This window comes from Capsella rubella, unplaced genomic scaffold, assembly GCF_000375325.1.
Source record: "Capsella rubella cultivar Monte Gargano unplaced genomic scaffold, Caprub1_0 scaffold_1, whole genome shotgun sequence".
Lineage (NCBI taxonomy): Eukaryota > Viridiplantae > Streptophyta > Magnoliopsida > Brassicales > Brassicaceae > Capsella > Capsella rubella.
The window spans coordinates 491,931-509,433 of NW_006238923.1; the positions used below are offsets into that span (position 1 = coordinate 491,931).

The 17,503-nt window shown below is 36.4% G+C and overlaps 5 protein-coding genes and 1 pseudogene across 6 annotated transcripts; 4 read left to right on the forward strand and 2 right to left on the reverse strand.

The window, feature by feature from the left end:
• Positions 1-196: 196 nt before the first annotated feature.
• On the reverse strand, positions 197-1,618 carry LOC17897604 (chitinase 10). The gene is made up of 2 exons (XM_006303205.2): positions 1,150-1,618; positions 197-774 (listed from the first exon to the last, which is right to left on the reverse strand). The coding sequence occupies exons 1-2, from the start codon at positions 1,593-1,595 to the stop codon at positions 405-407; spliced, it is 816 nt and encodes a 271-aa protein (XP_006303267.1). The 5' UTR covers positions 1,596-1,618; the 3' UTR covers positions 197-404.
• Positions 1,619-2,455: 837 nt separating this feature from the next.
• LOC17899187 (pentatricopeptide repeat-containing protein At1g02370, mitochondrial) lies at positions 2,456-4,465 on the forward strand. Its single transcript, XM_006307177.2, has 2 exons — positions 2,456-2,821; positions 3,111-4,465. The coding sequence occupies exons 1-2, from the start codon at positions 2,492-2,494 to the stop codon at positions 4,350-4,352; spliced, it is 1,572 nt and encodes a 523-aa protein (XP_006307239.1). The 5' UTR covers positions 2,456-2,491; the 3' UTR covers positions 4,353-4,465.
• A 1,128-nt stretch (positions 4,466-5,593) lies between these two features.
• Positions 5,594-7,763, forward strand: LOC17898845. The gene is made up of 4 exons (XM_006304102.2): positions 5,594-5,799; positions 6,389-6,954; positions 7,292-7,436; positions 7,568-7,763. Exons 2-4 carry the CDS (start codon positions 6,462-6,464, stop codon positions 7,626-7,628), a joined length of 699 nt encoding a protein of 232 aa, XP_006304164.1. The 5' UTR covers positions 5,594-5,799; positions 6,389-6,461; the 3' UTR covers positions 7,629-7,763.
• Positions 7,764-10,437: 2,674 nt separating this feature from the next.
• On the forward strand, positions 10,438-12,874 carry LOC17897851 (probable glycerol-3-phosphate acyltransferase 2). Its single transcript, XM_006307066.2, has 2 exons — positions 10,438-11,238; positions 11,923-12,874. Exons 1-2 carry the CDS (start codon positions 10,540-10,542, stop codon positions 12,811-12,813), a joined length of 1,590 nt encoding a protein of 529 aa, XP_006307128.2. The 5' UTR covers positions 10,438-10,539; the 3' UTR covers positions 12,814-12,874.
• LOC17897369 lies at positions 12,871-14,369 on the forward strand (annotated as a pseudogene).
• A 573-nt stretch (positions 14,370-14,942) lies between these two features.
• Positions 14,943-16,893, reverse strand: LOC17899354. Of its 2 annotated transcripts, none has more exons than XM_006303148.2 (7): positions 16,843-16,893; positions 16,420-16,699; positions 16,141-16,326; positions 15,913-16,043; positions 15,462-15,817; positions 15,202-15,379; positions 14,943-15,115 (listed from the first exon to the last, which is right to left on the reverse strand). In XM_006303148.2, the coding sequence occupies exons 2-5, from the start codon at positions 16,604-16,606 to the stop codon at positions 15,503-15,505; spliced, it is 819 nt and encodes a 272-aa protein (XP_006303210.1). In that variant the 5' UTR covers positions 16,607-16,699; positions 16,843-16,893; the 3' UTR covers positions 14,943-15,115; positions 15,202-15,379; positions 15,462-15,502. The 2 variants fall into 2 exon arrangements, with proteins under 2 accessions (XP_006303210.1, XP_023646044.1); XM_023790276.1 differs by having other exon boundaries at positions 16,420-16,701; positions 16,825-16,861.
• Positions 16,894-17,503: the final 610 nt, after the last annotated feature.

The window sequence follows — 17,503 nt, forward strand, 5'->3', positions numbered from 1 at the left end:
TTTATATCAACTTTGATATACATTTGGAGTTTCATACACAATTTTTCTTATGCTTATTATTAGAAAATAGAATATAAAAATATATGGTAAATAAAAGTGTAGCCAACATAGTGGTTGTTTGTTGAAAATGAGATAAAAGGTATGAGATCCAAAATAAAGAAATAAATAAAAACATCAAGAATACCATGGGAATAACTTTGTATCAATTAATTTTTTTTATTAGGTAGTAGTTGAAATCAAAAACCATCAAATCACATTAAATTGGAAGACAACCCATAGAAAAATACATTATAAGAATCATATTAAACACCTTCATGGCTCCTCCATGTGTGAGCTTAAACATACATGTTGACTTTTGTGTGTATATTCAAAGTTATAATATTTGGGTCAACCAAATTAATTATTTAAGCAAAGGGCCTTTGATTTTCGCAGTCCAAATTTGGCCCAGATGCTACTTTAAACAGCCCAGTATATCTCTGAAAATACCCAATCCGGTCATTAACCCGTCCGTCTCCAGGAATCCCGCACTCTAAACCGCCGTTTATTATGTTTGTGGTCAAACCAAAACCACCGGTCCGGTTTGCCGCCAAATCCACCTTCGTAGGTTGGTATCTTCCGATCATGACGTCATGACATGACGGTTTGGGACTCTGAGGGGTCATCCAAAACCAAAGCGCTGTTTGGAAAGCTATCACTGAATTAGTTGACACCGTTTCTGGATTCTTTAGACCGTCAAATCCTAAGGCTCGACCGGCCGGTCCGTAATTGTAGTTCCTAAAATCAAAAAAAAAAAAAAAATGATAATTAGAAATAATTATGATGGTAGATCGGATCTTGCATGATGTATAATTATATTTATCCTTGATATTTGCCGTTGCTTTAATGTGAATTACTGAATCGAATACCAGAATATATGTATCTAGAGTTCTCTTAACTTGTAAAACTATCTTTAATGGATTCTTAAATTTGTATCATACTTTCTGAGTTATGGATACCCTAACATTCACGTTGTAACAAAATTAAAACCGGATCAGCTACTGTATATGTTTTAAAAACAAGTCTACCATAGATCGAATTTGCGATTATTAATGCACACTCGTGTACTTAAGCTTATAATAAACGGACCATTACTAATGAAGATGAACCTACCAGGATAGTTGAATTGGACCTCTTCCTTGATAAGTCTTGTTAGGGAAACATGGCCACTGCGTATTAGAAGAATCGCAGTAACTACTTTGTGGACTCACTTCTTCTTTAAAGCACAACCCCCACGCGTATGGTCCGTCTGGCGCCGTTGCCCATCCTCCGGTAGTCTCGTGTGATATCTGAGCCAAAAACGCAGCCACTTCGAGCCTTCGTGTCTCGGGGCTTCCTACGCCACCGAACCTCGGAAACCGTCTGGTCGCCTGCACAAAGGATTCGTAAGTGTAGAAACCATTTGCGGGGCAAGCTGTATTGTCCTTATGGATGAATATTGAGTCGTAGAGAGATCTTGGCACCAAACTCTCAATTGAGGTGGCTTCAGTTTGGCCAAAATATAGTATCGAGGAGATTGAGAGGAAGATGCATACGAGAAGAAAAGAGTGTTGAGCCATCTGTAGAGGGATCTTGGTGGTTTGTTTTGGTGTAAGAAGAGGAGTTTGTGGTGTTTGTTATATAGATGTATAAATGGTCAATGCGTTGACTTCAACTTTGTAATAGTGGGTTTTTTTCATTGGTCTACTCTCTGAAGGTTCGTTTATACCACGGGTCTCATGTGTTTCGTTCGTTAAATAATGCTTCTTTTGGTATGATTTTTTTTTCATATAGTTTTAATTAAATATAGAAGTACGTACAACAACAAAAAGCCAAGACAATTAGAAAACACACAACAAAAGCAATAAATAACTATATAATGGTTAATCACTGAAATAAAAGGGAAAACATCAATTAGATGACATATTTTCTGAACTAATTAAAAGATTACTCATTATGAAACCAAGAACATACAAAACAAAACCAACTTGTCAATGTAATCATTTGAATGATATAGATAGTGTGTACTACTTTTGTAATGTGAACTATAAATTACGATGAAAAAATCATTGTGGATGACGATACTTTTATTCGGTTGACGTTGCAGTATTACCGAAAAAGACTGCTTTCAATTTTTAATGCTTGAAGACCCATTCTTGCTTTGGAAAATCTCCTCTCCTTTGTTCTTTTGATGAATGAAATTTTCAAAGTCCCATTCGTATTATTTTCAAAGTGTCTCGTTCGGCGGCTAACTAATCTGTAAAATATAAACTACGCCAAAACAAAGCTTTTAAGATTTTTATATTGAAAACATAAAAACGACACCAAGCGTCCAAGCCTTATGTATAGTAAAACTACACGCCGTTTACAGGTACCTTAAACGACATAAAGTTCTTGCCTTAAACCCTACCATCGTCACTCTCCGTAAGTCCTCCTCGATAGGTTTTGAGAAAAAATAGATTTTGATCGTTTGACAATGAATTTCCGTAATCTGGTTGCTTCCGGTTCTCGCCTAGGCAAGAGATTCTGTGCAACGGCCGTTTCTCCGGCGGCAACGAATGGCGTCGAAGCCTCTGTTTTTGCTCCGGCGGCGGCGAATGGAGTCCAAGGCTCTGTTTCTGCTCCGACGGCGGCGTCAAGGCAGCGAGAGTTGTACAAGAAACTTTCGAAGCTTAATGTGACGGGAGGGACAGTGGCAGAGACGTTAAATCAGTTCATCATGGAGGGTGTTACGGTCAGAAAAGACGATCTCTTTCGCTGCGCTAAGGATCTTCGCAAGTTCCGTCGACATCAACATGCTCTTGAGGTCTGTTTATGTTTCCCTTTTTTTGCATCTCTTAGAGCAATTACGTTTTCTGATCTGTTTCATCATCTATGGAACATTATCCGAAAGGGGCTTGTTGTAGATTCAAATCATTGTTAAAAGTTTAGTAATTTCACTAGTTTTAGGGTTTTACTTAGGGAAATACTCGTTTCTGAATGAAATTTCACTTCTTTCGAATGGATGAAGACTAAAAATGACATTTTTTTATGTTTGTGAGTTCACTAGTTTTATGCTTTAATTGGAGTTATACTCATTGTTAATGATATGCCAGATCTTTGATTGGATGGAGAAGAGGAAAATGACATTATCTGTCTCTGATCATGCGATTCGTTTGGATCTAATTGGAAAGACTAAAGGCTTAGAAGAAGCTGAGAACTACTTTAACAACTTAGATCCTTCTGTGAAGAATCATCAGTCGACTTATGGGGCGCTAATGAACTGCTACTGTGTTGTACTTGAGGAAGAGAAAGCAAAAGCTCATTTTGAGAAAATGGATGAGCTCAAATTTGCTAACAATTCGTTACCCTTTAATAACATGATGTCCATGTACATGCGGTTGGGTCAACCCGAGAAGGTGCCTGTGTTGGTTAATGAGATGAAACAGAGGGATATATCTCCTTCTGGCGTCACTTACTCTATATGGATGCAGAGCTGTGGAAGTTTGAATGACTTAGATGGACTAGAGAAGATTATAGATGAAATGGGAAAAGACAGTGAAGCTAAAACCACTTGGAATACTTTCTCTAATCTGGCTGCAATCTACACTAAAGCTGGTCTTTACGAGAAGGCGGAATCTGCACTGAAATCTATGGAGGAGAAGATGAACCCTAACTACCGTGATTCCCACCATTTTCTCATCAGTTTGTACGCTGGAATCTCGAAAGCTCCTGAGGTTTTTAGAGTTTGGGAATTGCTGAAGAAGGCTCGTCCTGAGGTCAACAACATGAGCTATCTTGTCATGTTACAGGCAATGAGTAAACTCGGCGACTTAGATGGGATTAAGAAGATTTTCACAGAATGGGAATCTAAATGCTGGGCTTATGATATGAGGCTGGCTAATATCGCAATTAACACGTATTTAAAAGGGAATATGCATGAAGAAGCAGAGAAGATTCTTGATGGTGCCATGAAAAAGTCTAAAGGACCTTTCTCCAAAGCGAGACAGCTTCTGATGATCCATCTATTACAGAATGGTAAAGCAGATTTGGCTATGAAGCATTTGGAAGCAGCGGTTTCTGATTCCACAGAGAACAAAGACGAGTGGAGCTGGAGCTCAGAGCTGGTCAGCTTGTTTTATCTTCACTTTGAGAACGCTAAAGATGTTAATGGAGCAGAAGAATTCAGCAGGATTTTGTCGAAGTGGAGACCTTTTGACTCTGACACTGCGACCTTTCTTATAAAGACTTATGCTGCATCAGGGAAAACTCGCCCTGATATGCGAGAGAGATTGTCTCAACACGAGATCGAAGTAAGCGAGGAGATCCAAGACTTGCTTGGAAAAGTTTGTCCTTAAATTAACGTGCAGTAATTTGGTAATAATTGTTATGTGAACAACTGAACATTGTGTTTAGACTTGTGTTTCTTTTGAGTTGAGTTTTAGGAAACAAACTAGCTTTTTGAAAGTCTTTGACTATGTGTGCGTTTAACCTACTGTTTCAATAAACAGTAGACGCTTAACAATCTACAAACACTGCATTATTCATTAAATATAGAGTAGACACCTAAAAATCCACGATACACACAAAATAACTCGTTTGTTTATCTGATCCATAGTTGAAAATGGATCTCTTGACATCAACCAGACAGCATACTATTCAGGTTTACGCACCCACGGCGGCTGCCTCAGCTGCGAGGCACGACAATGGCTTCTTGATGCACGGGAGAGTTGAAATAAGAATCATGGTCAATGGTTGCGAAATCGTTCTCTCCAATCAAGTTACCCCTGATAGACAAGCATCTTGTATGCTAATTGAAGACTCTTCTAACGATAGCTTTACGTTCATCACCAGCAATACGAGCATTGGCCAATCCGTTAAAAGTAATGTAGACCACTGCAGTTTTGGCGTTGGGTCTCTCATTCGGCGGCTGCATATGTTCCAACCCCAAATCTCGTTTATGAAACGAACGCATACGCAAGGAATATATAAATAAGCCATATGATATGAATATTAACAATAACTCGTTCATTTTATTATATTTTGCATTCATACATGCGTATGCAAAATAGATACTCAGGAAAAGATGCATTTATTTTGAAGTATCCCAAACTTTGTCAACAAATTTTTATAACTTTCTTTTTATAAAATTGTCAACCAATAATATGTTTGTTTATCCAAATCCAATAACCGACTGCCGCCAAAAAGAAAATAAATTATTTGGTAACTGTGGTGTGGTCCATGACTCATGATGTTTTTGTTAGTGCCAGTGTGCCAGCAACTAAGTTAGGCAAATAATATTTTTAAAAGAAAAGAAAAGTATTTACAAGAGAAACAAATACTGGATTAGATGTAAAAATAGCTTTAAAAAGGAAAATAACAGTTATAACATTTTTACAAATCTGATAAATCTATACAATTATGAAAAAAGTAGTAATTATTATCCAATTCTCTTTCTATAATTGGACAAAAAATATCTGCGAATCGATTTTATCCAATTGTGATAAAAAGTAAAAGATTAAAAGCGAATCTGAAGAAGAAAAAAAAAAGGAAACAAATAAAAAAAACAAACGGCGTAGAATAGATTCGGAACAAGCTGGCACGTCTGTATCGGGTCGCAACGTTCTTTGTCAAATCCGTTCGGCGACATAACAATCCAAAAAAACAAAACATTCTTTTAGCTTTCTGTTTTGTTTATATATATATATTACCTCTACACAAAGATAATCTCGGATGCACAACAAAAGAAGAAGAAGAACAGAGAAGTCCTTTCACAAATTTCAACTTGAAGAACCCTAATTTGAGGTGAATACTAAACTTAATCCTCTTTTTTCCAGTGTCTCGCATTCGCAAACTCTTCCCCTTTCTGTCTTCCACATCTCAGTTGATTAGGGTTTGACACTCGCACTGAAAGATTTCGTTTTTCTGCTTCCACAGATTTCTTCTGTGATTTGTGTATTTTTGGGTTTATTACAGAGTTTACTCTTAAGTCTGTGCGTAACCTTTGCTTAGCTTAGGTCGTTTTTTCGGGAGTTGATGCTGCATTGTCTCTCTTGAGTGATGGTTCTCGAAACACTTGTTTGCTTGCTCTGTCTCCTTGTTAGAGGATTTGGGAAATCGAATGGCGCAATTCCGTGTATAGAATTCTTATTGGTCTCAATCTCTCAGTACCGAAATCTTAGATAAAATAGTGTTGGTGAATTGATTCGAAGGGTTATTAAGTCACTGATTTGGTGGGTTAAGCAAAATCAGGTTACTTTGTCACCCGACTTAGGGTTTTAGGTGAACCAATATTAGCATTCTTCTCTGTATCAATTTTGTCTTCGTTACTCTCTTTTGTGTGTTTAAGGATGATTGATTGGTATGCTAATCTCTCGTTTTTTTCACGTTCCAGGACGATTAAGTCAGATAGGTGGTTTATCCAAGGGATATAAAAAGCTGTAGGCTGAGAAGAAAATTAGTGTAGGATGGATCGAGTGTTTTCAAGAGAGCAAGATCTTGAATTAGACATTGAAGTTGGTCGATCTGATGTTACACGAGAATCCACATCAGCTACGGTTTCAGGCAATGGGGACTGGAGTGAACGGGTGAATTTCAGTGCATCTGAAAGAATTGCTGATGATCTGGTCTATACATTACTGGGTGACGATATCAGGGTAGGCACAAACAGTCAAAGTTTGGATCTTTCAGAGAAAAAATGCGATAATGAAAAGTTTAAGAAGTCTAGAAAAGCTTCAAAGCCTCCAAGACCGCCAAAAGGCCCTTCCTTGAGTGCAAATGACCATAAGTTCATGAGGGAAATAGCAGAGCTTGCTATGAGAAAGCGGGAAAGGATTGAACGGATGAAAAATTCCCTTAAAAGAATGAAAGCAGCCAAGTCTTCGTCATCATCATCTTCATGCATTAGCATTTCCTCAATGATAGCAACGCTTCTGTTCTTCGTCTTTCTAGTTGTCCAAGGTACTATTTTGAGTCTCTTTGTGAACATTAGCTTTATTCCTATTCCCTTTTCGACTCTTAATGAATCCAAAAAATAGCTATTTTGGTCTTGAAATGAATCCGTCTATGAAGATCCTAAGGTCCTAAGATTCTCTATTGGTTTGTATTCATAAGTAACTACTGGTATATGGTTTAGATTAATTTTTATTAGGACTTAAGGAGACTTTGGTTTGACTGAAAAAACTATCTAATTAGTCTTGTATCATCTGAGTTATTGGATAAACAGGGGTTGCTCTGTTCCTATTCCATTATGAAGACCAAAAATGTCTTAGAAGCAACTCTCATTTTCGTGTTGCAGGCTTCTTCACGGGAAATTCGAGCTTGAGTTCAGACAAATCACCTGCACCTATTGTTTCACCTACCAACCAATTGATATCAGTTCAGTTCTACAATGAATTTGCTCCCGTTGAGCAAACCGATCCCAGCCCGACCACCTCATTCAGGTAAGAAGATGAAGAATAGCAACAATTTCTATAATTTCCATTCTCATTGTTTAGTCAAAGAAGAAACTCTCTAAAGACAACTGCTAATATGAACAATATCATTATCTGATTCGAATTTGTGTGTAATTCAGGTACACGAGGAAGCGCATATCTGGTGCGGAAGAAGGAGACTCCAGAGACGTTACTAGATGAGTTCTATGTTTGGTCTTGAGTCAAACTGTTAACTCTTTTTCCTAAAGTTTTGTTCTTTCCCTTGTCTCTCCTTTGTATAGGCTTAAAGTTTTGTAAAAACGACTTCTTTCAAACAATGATCCTGACCTTCACCAACAGGGACATTTTTTCAATTATTTTGAAAAGTATAAGTGATTTGTGAGTATCGTAGTAATTACGTGATTGGGGTATTTAATGAAGCAAAAATGATGGAAAACTTGTTATTGACCTTAAGAAAATTATATAAATATATTTTTTGTTCAGTTCAAAAAATCTGAAAAGGACTACCATGCCAATTGTATCCTGCAACGTTTGTGGTCTCTATAACAATATCTACATTTCAAAACCCTACTCTTAAATATATTGTTTATGTAAAAGCCATTATTGTTCTACTCGTATATAAAAATTCTATTTGATAAGATTTTTATATGGCTGGTCTATCTGCTAAATGTTAACCGACAAAAGATGGGAATCTGAGAAATCATTTTTTCTTTTTGTCGTAATCGATCGGTTGAGTTGTTGTTACTAATAATAAATCACAAATGACGTGCTTTCGTTTGTATAGTTGATATTCTTAATTTAGATGTTTAGATGTTACGGTGACAAGATTCTTTGATTGTGAGGCTTTTATTGGATAATACATAAAACGGGGACGAGAGTTCCTGATTGTGAGACTTTTTATTGGATAATACGAAAAAAGAATGACAATTTGCGTATTTGACTAAAGTTTCTAAAATAAGTAACTTTTATATTAAAACCAAAAAAGATATAATATACTCAATATATATTGCTGAAAAAAAAAAAAATACTCAATATATATTGATGAGAGATCCACGTCCCACGGGCATCGGTCACGGACTCACGGACAATCTGATAGTCTCTGTAGCATGTTCATTGCTCATGTACCCTATTATTTTCCAGTTTCGCCTATTTTAGTTTCTAGTTTTACACTTTAGCTCCACTAAGTAAAGTAAGTTAAGTTAGATCGGTGAGAGATTTGTCTTGCAAGTCAAGCCTTCAATGTCAGAATTCGAATTTCACTAACTATTGAACTTCATAGTTACCCTTCCTTTTACTATTGTCGAATACTTCGTTTCATTTTCAATCTCAACAAATTTATGAATATCTATATCCCGATATAGAAAAAGTATACTCAATTGGAGAATTTTCGTCTTAACGTTTGAGATGATTGAATTTAATTTGTCATCAAAATCAAAACTTTAATGTGAACATATATGTATCTATGTATACATTTAGAGCCTTCTTTGATTTGGTTGTTATCATTTTGGAGCGTACATATATAAATTAGGTTCACGTCGCACATCATGTTTGAACATTTTCAGACAAAACATTAATTCATATGATTAATACATCTTTTCCACGATTTTTAGAAATGTCTTATAGTACGGCTCAAATTTCTCATTCTGTTTCAAGCTGATATATATATAATACTAAAGTAGTTTTCATTTGGCTATAATTTTCTTAATTGGTACGTCCTCCTAACTAAGACCGTAACCACACAAAAAAAAAAAAAAAAAAAGACCGTAACCACTGAATGGAAAAATCACTTTTTAGAAAGTTTACTGAATATATGTCTTTGTAAAAGTTTAGAGTTTTGAAATACAGAACTTTGTGTAATTCGGAAGCTAGAATAAAATAACATGGGATTTTAAAAATTATCTTATTAAGAAAATAAACAATCGAAGAGAACAATTCGCAACATTAAACGGATCTCTTTTACATCCTACATATATTATTATATAACTATATACAAATTTATCTTATTTATTAAATTTTAAATGATGAAATGACGTTAATCAAGTGGCTCTATCACACTCAGCAGCCGAGTTATTGGAAACTAAGGGGGGTGTATTAAAAGTAGAATTTCAAGTGATTTGTAAAAAGTTTATAAATCCAGTGTTATTCAATCATGAATTTTAAAAAGTCTCATGAAATCTAGCGTTATTGAACTAATCATTTTAAAATCTCCCTTAAAATCCACTGTTATTGAAAACAATTTGTGGATTTGATTTTAAACGATTTCAGAGAATTTTAGAGGAATTCTGAGAACTTTCTTAGTTAAAAATATAAGAATCCAAATCTCATAATTTTAGATGGGATTTGAAAGGATTTTACATGAATCATATGAAGTTCCATAAAATCATCAAAATCTCAATAAAACTCAAATCTCTTAAAATGCTCTTTTGAATACACCCCCCTAAAAGTCTAGACTTGTATGATTGAGAATTAATATTAGTTTATTCATAATATTTGATTAAAATAATCATATTTTATATATCCACCTCGTACAATAATATCTGTTAGTTTATTCGTCCTGTTGTACACCAAAAAAAAAAAAAGAACAGATTCAAGTTAACGAACCGTAATTGGATAATTTCGTTTCGATATTTATTATTTAAGAACCGAACAAACCAAAAACAAAAACAAAAAAGGGAAAAAGAAACCGACATAAATTGAACTATTCCCTTTGTCCAAAAATAATATCTAATCAATAAGTCTTCACATTTTTATTTTTTAATGTTAAACAAGTACTAGATACGCATTCATAAAATATATTTAGTAGAATAGATAAAGTCATAAAACCAAACAAAAGATGAACGCGTACGTGTACTTTTCAGATTCTAAAACATTCAGATCATTAATTGTAATCATGCAAGCTGTACGGGAAAGAAGAATTGGAACCATCGTCAATGGCATTCCCTTGTAATTACTAAACACGTTCGAAGGGTATTTGCGTCATGGTCTCATTATATATATGTCAGTCCCCTTCCGTTTCTCTCGACATGCAGAGTCTAGAATACAGCAACATCTATATAATAGTAATAATAGTAAACACAGAGAAGAAGAAAGAGAGGTCAAAAGACTCAAAACCATGTCCGGTAATAATAAGATCTCGACTCTTCGAGGCCTTGTCATCTTCTTGTACAGGTTTTTCATTCTCCGTCGTTGGTGTCATCGTAACCCTAAACAAAAATATCAAAAATGCCCTTCTCACGGCCTCCACCAAGCTCACGACCTATCACCTCACACATTGGTCTTTAACGTCGAAGGAGCTCTACTCAAATCAGACTCCTTGTTCCCTTACTTCATGGTTGTAGCTTTTGAAGCCGGAGGGGTGATAAGGTCATTTTTCCTCTTCATTCTCTATCCGTTTATAAGCTTGATGAGCTACGAAATGGGCTTGAAGACGATGGTGATGTTGAGCTTCTTCGGAGTAAAGAAGGGAAGCTTTCGAGCCGGGAAATCAGTTTTGCCCAAGTATTTTCTAGAAGATGTTGGGCTCGAGATGTTCCAGGTTTTAAAGAGAGGGGGAAAGAGTGTTGGTGTCAGTGATTTACCACAAGTTATGATTGATGGTTTCTTGAAAGATTACTTGGAGATTGAAGTTGTGATCGGGAGAGAGATGAAAATGGTTGGTGGTTATTACTTAGGCATCATGGAGGATACGCAGAAACGTGAGCTTGCTTTTGATAAAGTGTTTCAAGAAGAGAGACTAAGTAGTGGTCATGTTATTGGCATCACTTCCTTTAACTCGTCCACTCACAGATCTCTGTTCTCTCTATTTTGCCAGGTAAATTATCATATTTTGTGACGTATATAAATATACAATCTAAACTGCTATATATAGTCGTGTTTTTTTTCCTCACATGAATATTTTTGGTGATTTATATGAGTTTTTGGACTCAACAACTGATATCAAACAAACGTAAACTGTATTTTTTCTGCGAAACAAGTAGAGACAAACCCTTATGGAAACCCGATGATAAGTTTTTAAGTATTTTTTTTTCCTTTCCTACGTTATACTAGTTTTTTGGTTGATTGGTATCGACTTTCGAGCTATTATAAATGCCTATATTATAAATTATACAAGTCCCCAATAAAAATTTATTTGGTTTTAAATGTGGCACTTTGAGAACCAACAGAAAGATGCATTGATTTACTTCGGAAAAAGGTAAATTAGTAATATATGTGATGCATTTATTTCGAAAACCAATTGACTATGAATTGTTGTAATCTAGTATAGCACGTAAATGCTATTTTGAAAATTTTAGAAATAAAATAAAATTATTAACTTCTGATGCAATTAATTGCAAAACCATAGACTATGACTTTGTATAAAGTATAAACCATATCATTAATTCTTTAATAGTCGTTTTTGTACGCATTCGATAGGTCCACTTCAACTGAATTAAATCTATTAATTTTCTTAGAGTGATCTTCTCTAATTATTTTTTCTTTTTCGTCATATAAGCAGGAGATTTACTTTGTCAGAAATTCAGATAAGAAAAGTTGGCAAACCTTACCACGAGATCAATACCCTAAACCACTGATCTTCCACGATGGTCGCTTAGCCATCAAGCCAACACCATTAAACACACTCATATTATTCATGTGGGCACCATTCTCCGCCGCCTTAGCCGCTGCAAGACTCATCGTCGGCCTAAACTTACCTTACTGCGTAGCCAATCCTTTCCTAGCCTTTTGCGGTATCCACCTAACACTAACCGTCAGCAACCACAAGGACCTAGCTTCTTCCGACCGGAGAAAAGGTTGTCTTTTTGTGTGTAACCATAGAACGTTACTAGACCCACTTTATATTTCATACGCGCTAAGAAAGAAAAACATCAAAGCCGTTACGTATAGCCTAAGTAGATTATCTGAGCTACTAGCTCCGATCAAGACCGTTAGAATGACTCGTGACCGAGTCAAAGATGGTCAAGCCATGGAGAGATTGTTAAGCCAAGGAGATCTCGTGGTTTGTCCGGAAGGGACTACGTGTAGAGAACCGTACTTGCTTCGGTTTAGTCCACTTTTCTCCGAGGTCAGCGACGTCATCGTACCTGTTGCTATTGACTCGCATGTGAATTTCTTCTATGGCACGACGGCTAGTGGTCTTAAGGCCTTTGATCCCATTTTCTTCCTTCTGAATCCTTTCCCTTCCTATACCGTTCAATTGCTTGACCCTATCTCTGGAAGCAACTCGTCGACGTGTCGGGAACCTGATAATGGAAAAGCTAAGTTCGAGGTAGCTAATCACGTGCAGCATGCGATAGGGAATGCGTTGGGGTTCGAGTGCACCAACCTCACGAGAAGAGATAAGTACTTGATCTTGGCTGGTAATAACGGAGTTGTCAACAAAAAATAATTTGGGTAGTTTTTTTTTTTCATTCTTAATTAGGACTTTTTTTTGGTGTGACTTAATATGCTTTATTTTCTTATAAGATTTTTTTCTTTCTTTCAATACTGTAACTATCTTTTTCTTTCTTTTTTTAAATATGTAATCATCATTTTGTGTGACCAATAACATATGTACATGTGCATGCATCATTGATGGTGTCCCCGTACATTCATTGTCAAAACTCTAATATGTAAGTTACATGCATTTATACAACTAGTATGAGTAAGAATCCAAGATAACAATCTTAGGCTAACCGAGGACGTAGTAACGTAACCTAAACGACTAAAAGAAGAAATGATTAATTGTAATTAGTACTCGTATTATTTTTCGGCACTACTGACTACTGAGTACTGACTAGCTAAGTTAATTGTGTGTCAACCGGGAGTTATTAGAATGACGATAATTTCGAGAAATAAAAGAGTTTGTGTGTCAACAACCCTACGCATCTTCCCACCTAACTTTGTTTAGTGCTTCTTCGATTTTTGATTGATTAGTTAATTAAAAAAAATCGATATTCCCACCTAACTTTTATAATTTACAATCTTTTTTCTCCAATAATTGCAGAAGTTCTGGTTTGTAGGTCACCAAGAAAAAGAGACACTAAAAAAATCAACCAGAGAAATTGGCTTTGATCGAGTGAAACCTAAGAACAGAACAGAACAAAACAAACCAAACAAGAAACAAAATCACGGCAAAGAGAGCATTCTTCTTTCCAATTTTCATTATTTTTCTAAACACGACAACAACACTTTGCGTGGAGGTGTAATAACATTAAAGATAATGGTCCTTGAAAAGTCTCTGTTCCTAATTTGTCCCTTTAAGAAACAAAATTATCTCTTAAATCTATGAATACTCATTTTTTGATTAACTCTAAATCTATTGCTCTCAAGAACAATCAAAGAACTGTCATCAACAGCTTAGCTTCTGGTACAGCTCCAACAACCAAATCCGCCCGTTTGTTTCAGAAAATCACCCAAGTCTGCAAATTTTTCAGTACAATTATATCGATCATCTTCTTCTTCCTCTTCTTTGCGAATGTTATCATCGTTATCATTCAGACCCGTTATGCAATGGTAAATTTCTTCAGACAACGAAACTATACCACAAAGTTGATTTGTTACTATAAAGTTTCATTCTTTTTAGAGAGATTCTTCTGGTGTTGATTAAGCAGGGTAAAGATGGAAGTGGATGCCGTGGCTTACAAGTTGTACGTTCCCAAAGTGGATGCCATTTTTGTCATCTGTTGAGGTATTTTGTAACATAACTCTGAAAACAGAGAGCCCTATAAGAATTCATTCTTGGTTGTTCTCCTAGGCTATGGAGAATAGTCCAGACCTATCGCGTTACTTGGTAAAACTCGAGCCTTTTGGACAAAATATCAGCTGGTTCCTTTCTCAGGATGATACAAAAATTCGTCAAGAAAATTAGCCAATGTTCTCCTATCTCAAGAACACGATATCAATCAGTGAGATCATACTACTTTCCAAGATCTGTAGACTGTAGAAGTATCTGTTATATCTATCTTGTTTTATAACAGTTTCCATACTGTATGTGTGTCCTAATATGTATACAAAAAATGGTGAACTTGTGATAAGAAGTGGTTACAGAGGACAAAGATGTACCAATCGACTTAACAATGTTTATCTTGTTTTGTAACTTTTCTATCTTGTGTTGTGTGTTCCAGTTTATATACAAGGTAAGTTTTTTTTTTTTTTTTTGGTGGTAATAAAAGAGATGGTCAGTGATGGTTAGAGGACCAGAGTAGCCTTTATTCTCCAAGAACTGCTTAATACAACGACCGACCCGACGAGGATCACAGCCATGTGGAACCGGACACGACTTGATGTCCCAATAGACAGAGGTTACAGCCTTCAGGTTTTTCTCACGAGGAACACTTAGTGGTTCACTCATGCGTTGGAATTGCTCATTTAAGGGACACAGCTCCAACATCTGCTTGAAATGAGCATCAACAGTCAGAAGAAAAAAAAGACAACAAGGGGTACAAAGTGAGAAAGGTAAACTACTTATAAAGAGCTTGTTTGACAAAATGAACAAGTCATCGTTACAGTTTGGCTAGAATGCCTGATTACCTTCCATCGATGAATTGAACCATGGAGATGCCAGATGAATCTTTCAAAGGAGGAAACAGGTTCAAAGCTTCCGTGAAAAGAACTCAAATACGTGGTCGCATGGACAAATTTCCTGTCGTTGCATAGTGAGCAAAACCATAAATATTCACTGCAATTATCCTCTTTAAGATACCCTGAGTCTGTGGAAATACAGAAAGAGTTGTCAGTTGAAAAGTATATTTGCTGGTTATTTTGAACAACACTTCAAGAGAGGACAAACACACACCTGCGAGAATAAGTCTCTCAAGAGAATCATTTGGAAAAGGTTTTTAGTAGGTTGAATCTCTGTTGTATAAAGTCAGGCATACAAGCAAAGTTGTTGCAGTTGGATATGACCATTATGTTAAGTGGAGGTCCAGAACAAGAAGAAAAGTCATAAATGAGTTTCTCAATGTCTGAGGAACCTGTTTCAAAAATTTCTAACTTAAGTCTTAAAACACTCTCTATTAATTAAGGAAATACTGTAGAACGAGAGAATATACTAACCGTAGGGGACATAATGAAGACTGATTCCGCTGGAAAAGACTTCAGAGAGTGTGCCAGGATGAAAGTCTGTTAGATCTCCAATGGCAATGATGGAGAGGACCAGAGCAGCCTTCTTTCTTCAAGAACCGTTTGATGCACGGACCAACCATACTAGCATCACAGTCAGGGGGAACCGGACACGAATTAATGTCCCAAAAGACATTGGGTACCATATTATCCCCACATTGGGTAAGTAAGGGTGCCTCCCAGTCTACCATATTATCCCCACATTGGGTAAGTAAGGGTGCCTCTACAAGTCTGCTTAGATGCAAATCAAGAACCGGTTGCACAGTAGGCCCCCTAGTCTGCATCAACAACTGAAGCAAGAACAAATGAACAAGAGGTCAAAACTAGGAAGTAGGGTGTTTGACTGAAAAACCAGATGGGACAATTGCAATGATAGGATACTTACCACCTCTTCATGATGTTCTTCACTAGAAAGATGTGCTTCGAAAGTATCAAAGCTTCGGCCAGGAGGATCAGGGGCGCAGCATACTAAGCACTCCCATGAGACAGAGTCAGTAGTTTCTGCGGGAACTCCACCTGAATATGTTTGGGGGAAAAAAGTAGCCACTTGGTCAAGCAACAGATTAACTTGGTGGTTATTTATAATACAACAACAAAGTGAGAGAGGACAAACACGCATCTTCCTCAAGTAAGGTTTCCATAGAAAGATGATATGGAAACGGCTGGAGAGGGTTGTAGGACATTGATTTTAGAAACAGAGTTAAATCAGGGCAGGCCTTTGGATCCGATATGACCATAAAATTAACTGGAGGTGGATTGCTCTCGGTGATATCGATTATCTCGATAATGTCTGAGGTACCTGTTTGAGAAAAACAAAAAGACATGAGACTCTCTCGATCTATTTCAACATCCATTACTGTAGAGAAAAGCAAAAGGATGAGAAGATACTAACCGAAAGGGACAAGGATAAGATCGATTCCACTGGAAAAGACTCCTCTCAGCATGTCAATAGGGACGTCCGCAAGTTTTCCAAAGGCAGTGACGGTGAAAGGACCACGGTAGCCATTCTTCTCCACGGTAGCCATTCTTCTCCAAAAGCCGTTTAATACACGGACGGACCAGATGAGGATCACAGCCATCGGGAACCGGACACGTATTGATGTCCCAAAAGACGTTTGTTACAGCCACAACCTCCTCCTCCTGCGTAGCCTTCTTCATCATTCGCGAGACGACTCTTGAACGAAAAAATAATAAAATAAAAAACTAAGGAAAGTAAATCGCAGTAAGGTCTTTAATCTAGAACGTAAATCAAACATCATCAGAAACAGCACTACTCAGAGAGATAGATTAAAGCTACCGAGAGAGGAACACGTACGGCGGTAGTAATGGTTTCCAATGAATTTTCAAAAGAAACAGAGGAAACAGGAGCGAGAAATTTACCTGATGAATAAGCAAGCTTGGTCCACCGATAGATGTGGAAAGGGCGGCTTGAAATTGGGCTTCGTTTTAATGGGCTCGGTCTAATTAAGTATTTGTATTTCCCATAAAATTTTGATATGGAAAGGGGAAGATATATATCGGACATGAAGGTTTAAAAGTTAGTCATTTAATGAGAAGACATTAATGCATTTTCTGAACACACTAGCCGACCATTTACAACAATAATAGTACATAGTATTATTACTTGATTAACTAGCCTAAATATCATCTTACAATACCACATATATACAGTGGCGGAGGTAGAATTTACTCTTATAGGGGTCAACTTTTATCTAATTACCAAATTCTCTAAAAAAAATTGCTTGGTAAGGGTCAGTAAACATATTTCTAACTATTTTATGGGGGTCAATAACCATATATTTATCTATTTTCTGAATTTTGTTTAAAAAAATACAAGTAAATAATTTTTTTTTGTAAATTCATGGGTGTCAATTGACACCCTTACTAACCCTCTACCTCCGCCCCTGCATATATATATTATTAATAAGCTTGCACTCTTTCATCCAATCAGTGATTACAAATTGTAGTGAATAATG

Excerpts from the sequence above, each read along its gene's own strand:
- LOC17897604 (XM_006303205.2), bottom strand. The coding sequence starts at position 1,595 with ATGGCTCAACACTCTTTTCTTCTCGTATGCATCTTCCTCTCAATCTCC. Across the intron at positions 775-1,149 it reads GGTCCAATTCAACTATCCTG|GAACTACAATTACGGACCGG; the intron begins GTAGGTTCATCT and ends TTTTGATTTTAG.
- LOC17899187 (XM_006307177.2), top strand. The coding sequence starts at position 2,492 with ATGAATTTCCGTAATCTGGTTGCTTCCGGTTCTCGCCTAGGCAAGAGA. Across the intron at positions 2,822-3,110 it reads GACATCAACATGCTCTTGAG|ATCTTTGATTGGATGGAGAA; the intron begins GTCTGTTTATGT and ends ATGATATGCCAG.
- LOC17898845 (XM_006304102.2), top strand. The coding sequence starts at position 6,462 with ATGGATCGAGTGTTTTCAAGAGAGCAAGATCTTGAATTAGACATTGAA. Across the intron at positions 6,955-7,291 it reads CGTCTTTCTAGTTGTCCAAG|GCTTCTTCACGGGAAATTCG; the intron begins GTACTATTTTGA and ends TTCGTGTTGCAG. Across the intron at positions 7,437-7,567 it reads AGCCCGACCACCTCATTCAG|GTACACGAGGAAGCGCATAT; the intron begins GTAAGAAGATGA and ends TGTGTAATTCAG.
- LOC17897851 (XM_006307066.2), top strand. The coding sequence starts at position 10,540 with ATGTCCGGTAATAATAAGATCTCGACTCTTCGAGGCCTTGTCATCTTC. Across the intron at positions 11,239-11,922 it reads TGTTCTCTCTATTTTGCCAG|GAGATTTACTTTGTCAGAAA; the intron begins GTAAATTATCAT and ends TCATATAAGCAG.
- LOC17899354 (XM_006303148.2), bottom strand. The coding sequence starts at position 16,606 with ATGGCTGTGATCCTCATCTGGTCCGTCCGTGTATTAAACGGCTTTTGG. Across the intron at positions 16,327-16,419 it reads TCTTATCCTTGTCCCTTTCG|GTACCTCAGACATTATCGAG; the intron begins GTTAGTATCTTC and ends TTTCTCAAACAG. Across the intron at positions 16,044-16,140 it reads CTTACTTGAGGAAGATGCGT|GTGGAGTTCCCGCAGAAACT; the intron begins GTTTGTCCTCTC and ends AAACATATTCAG.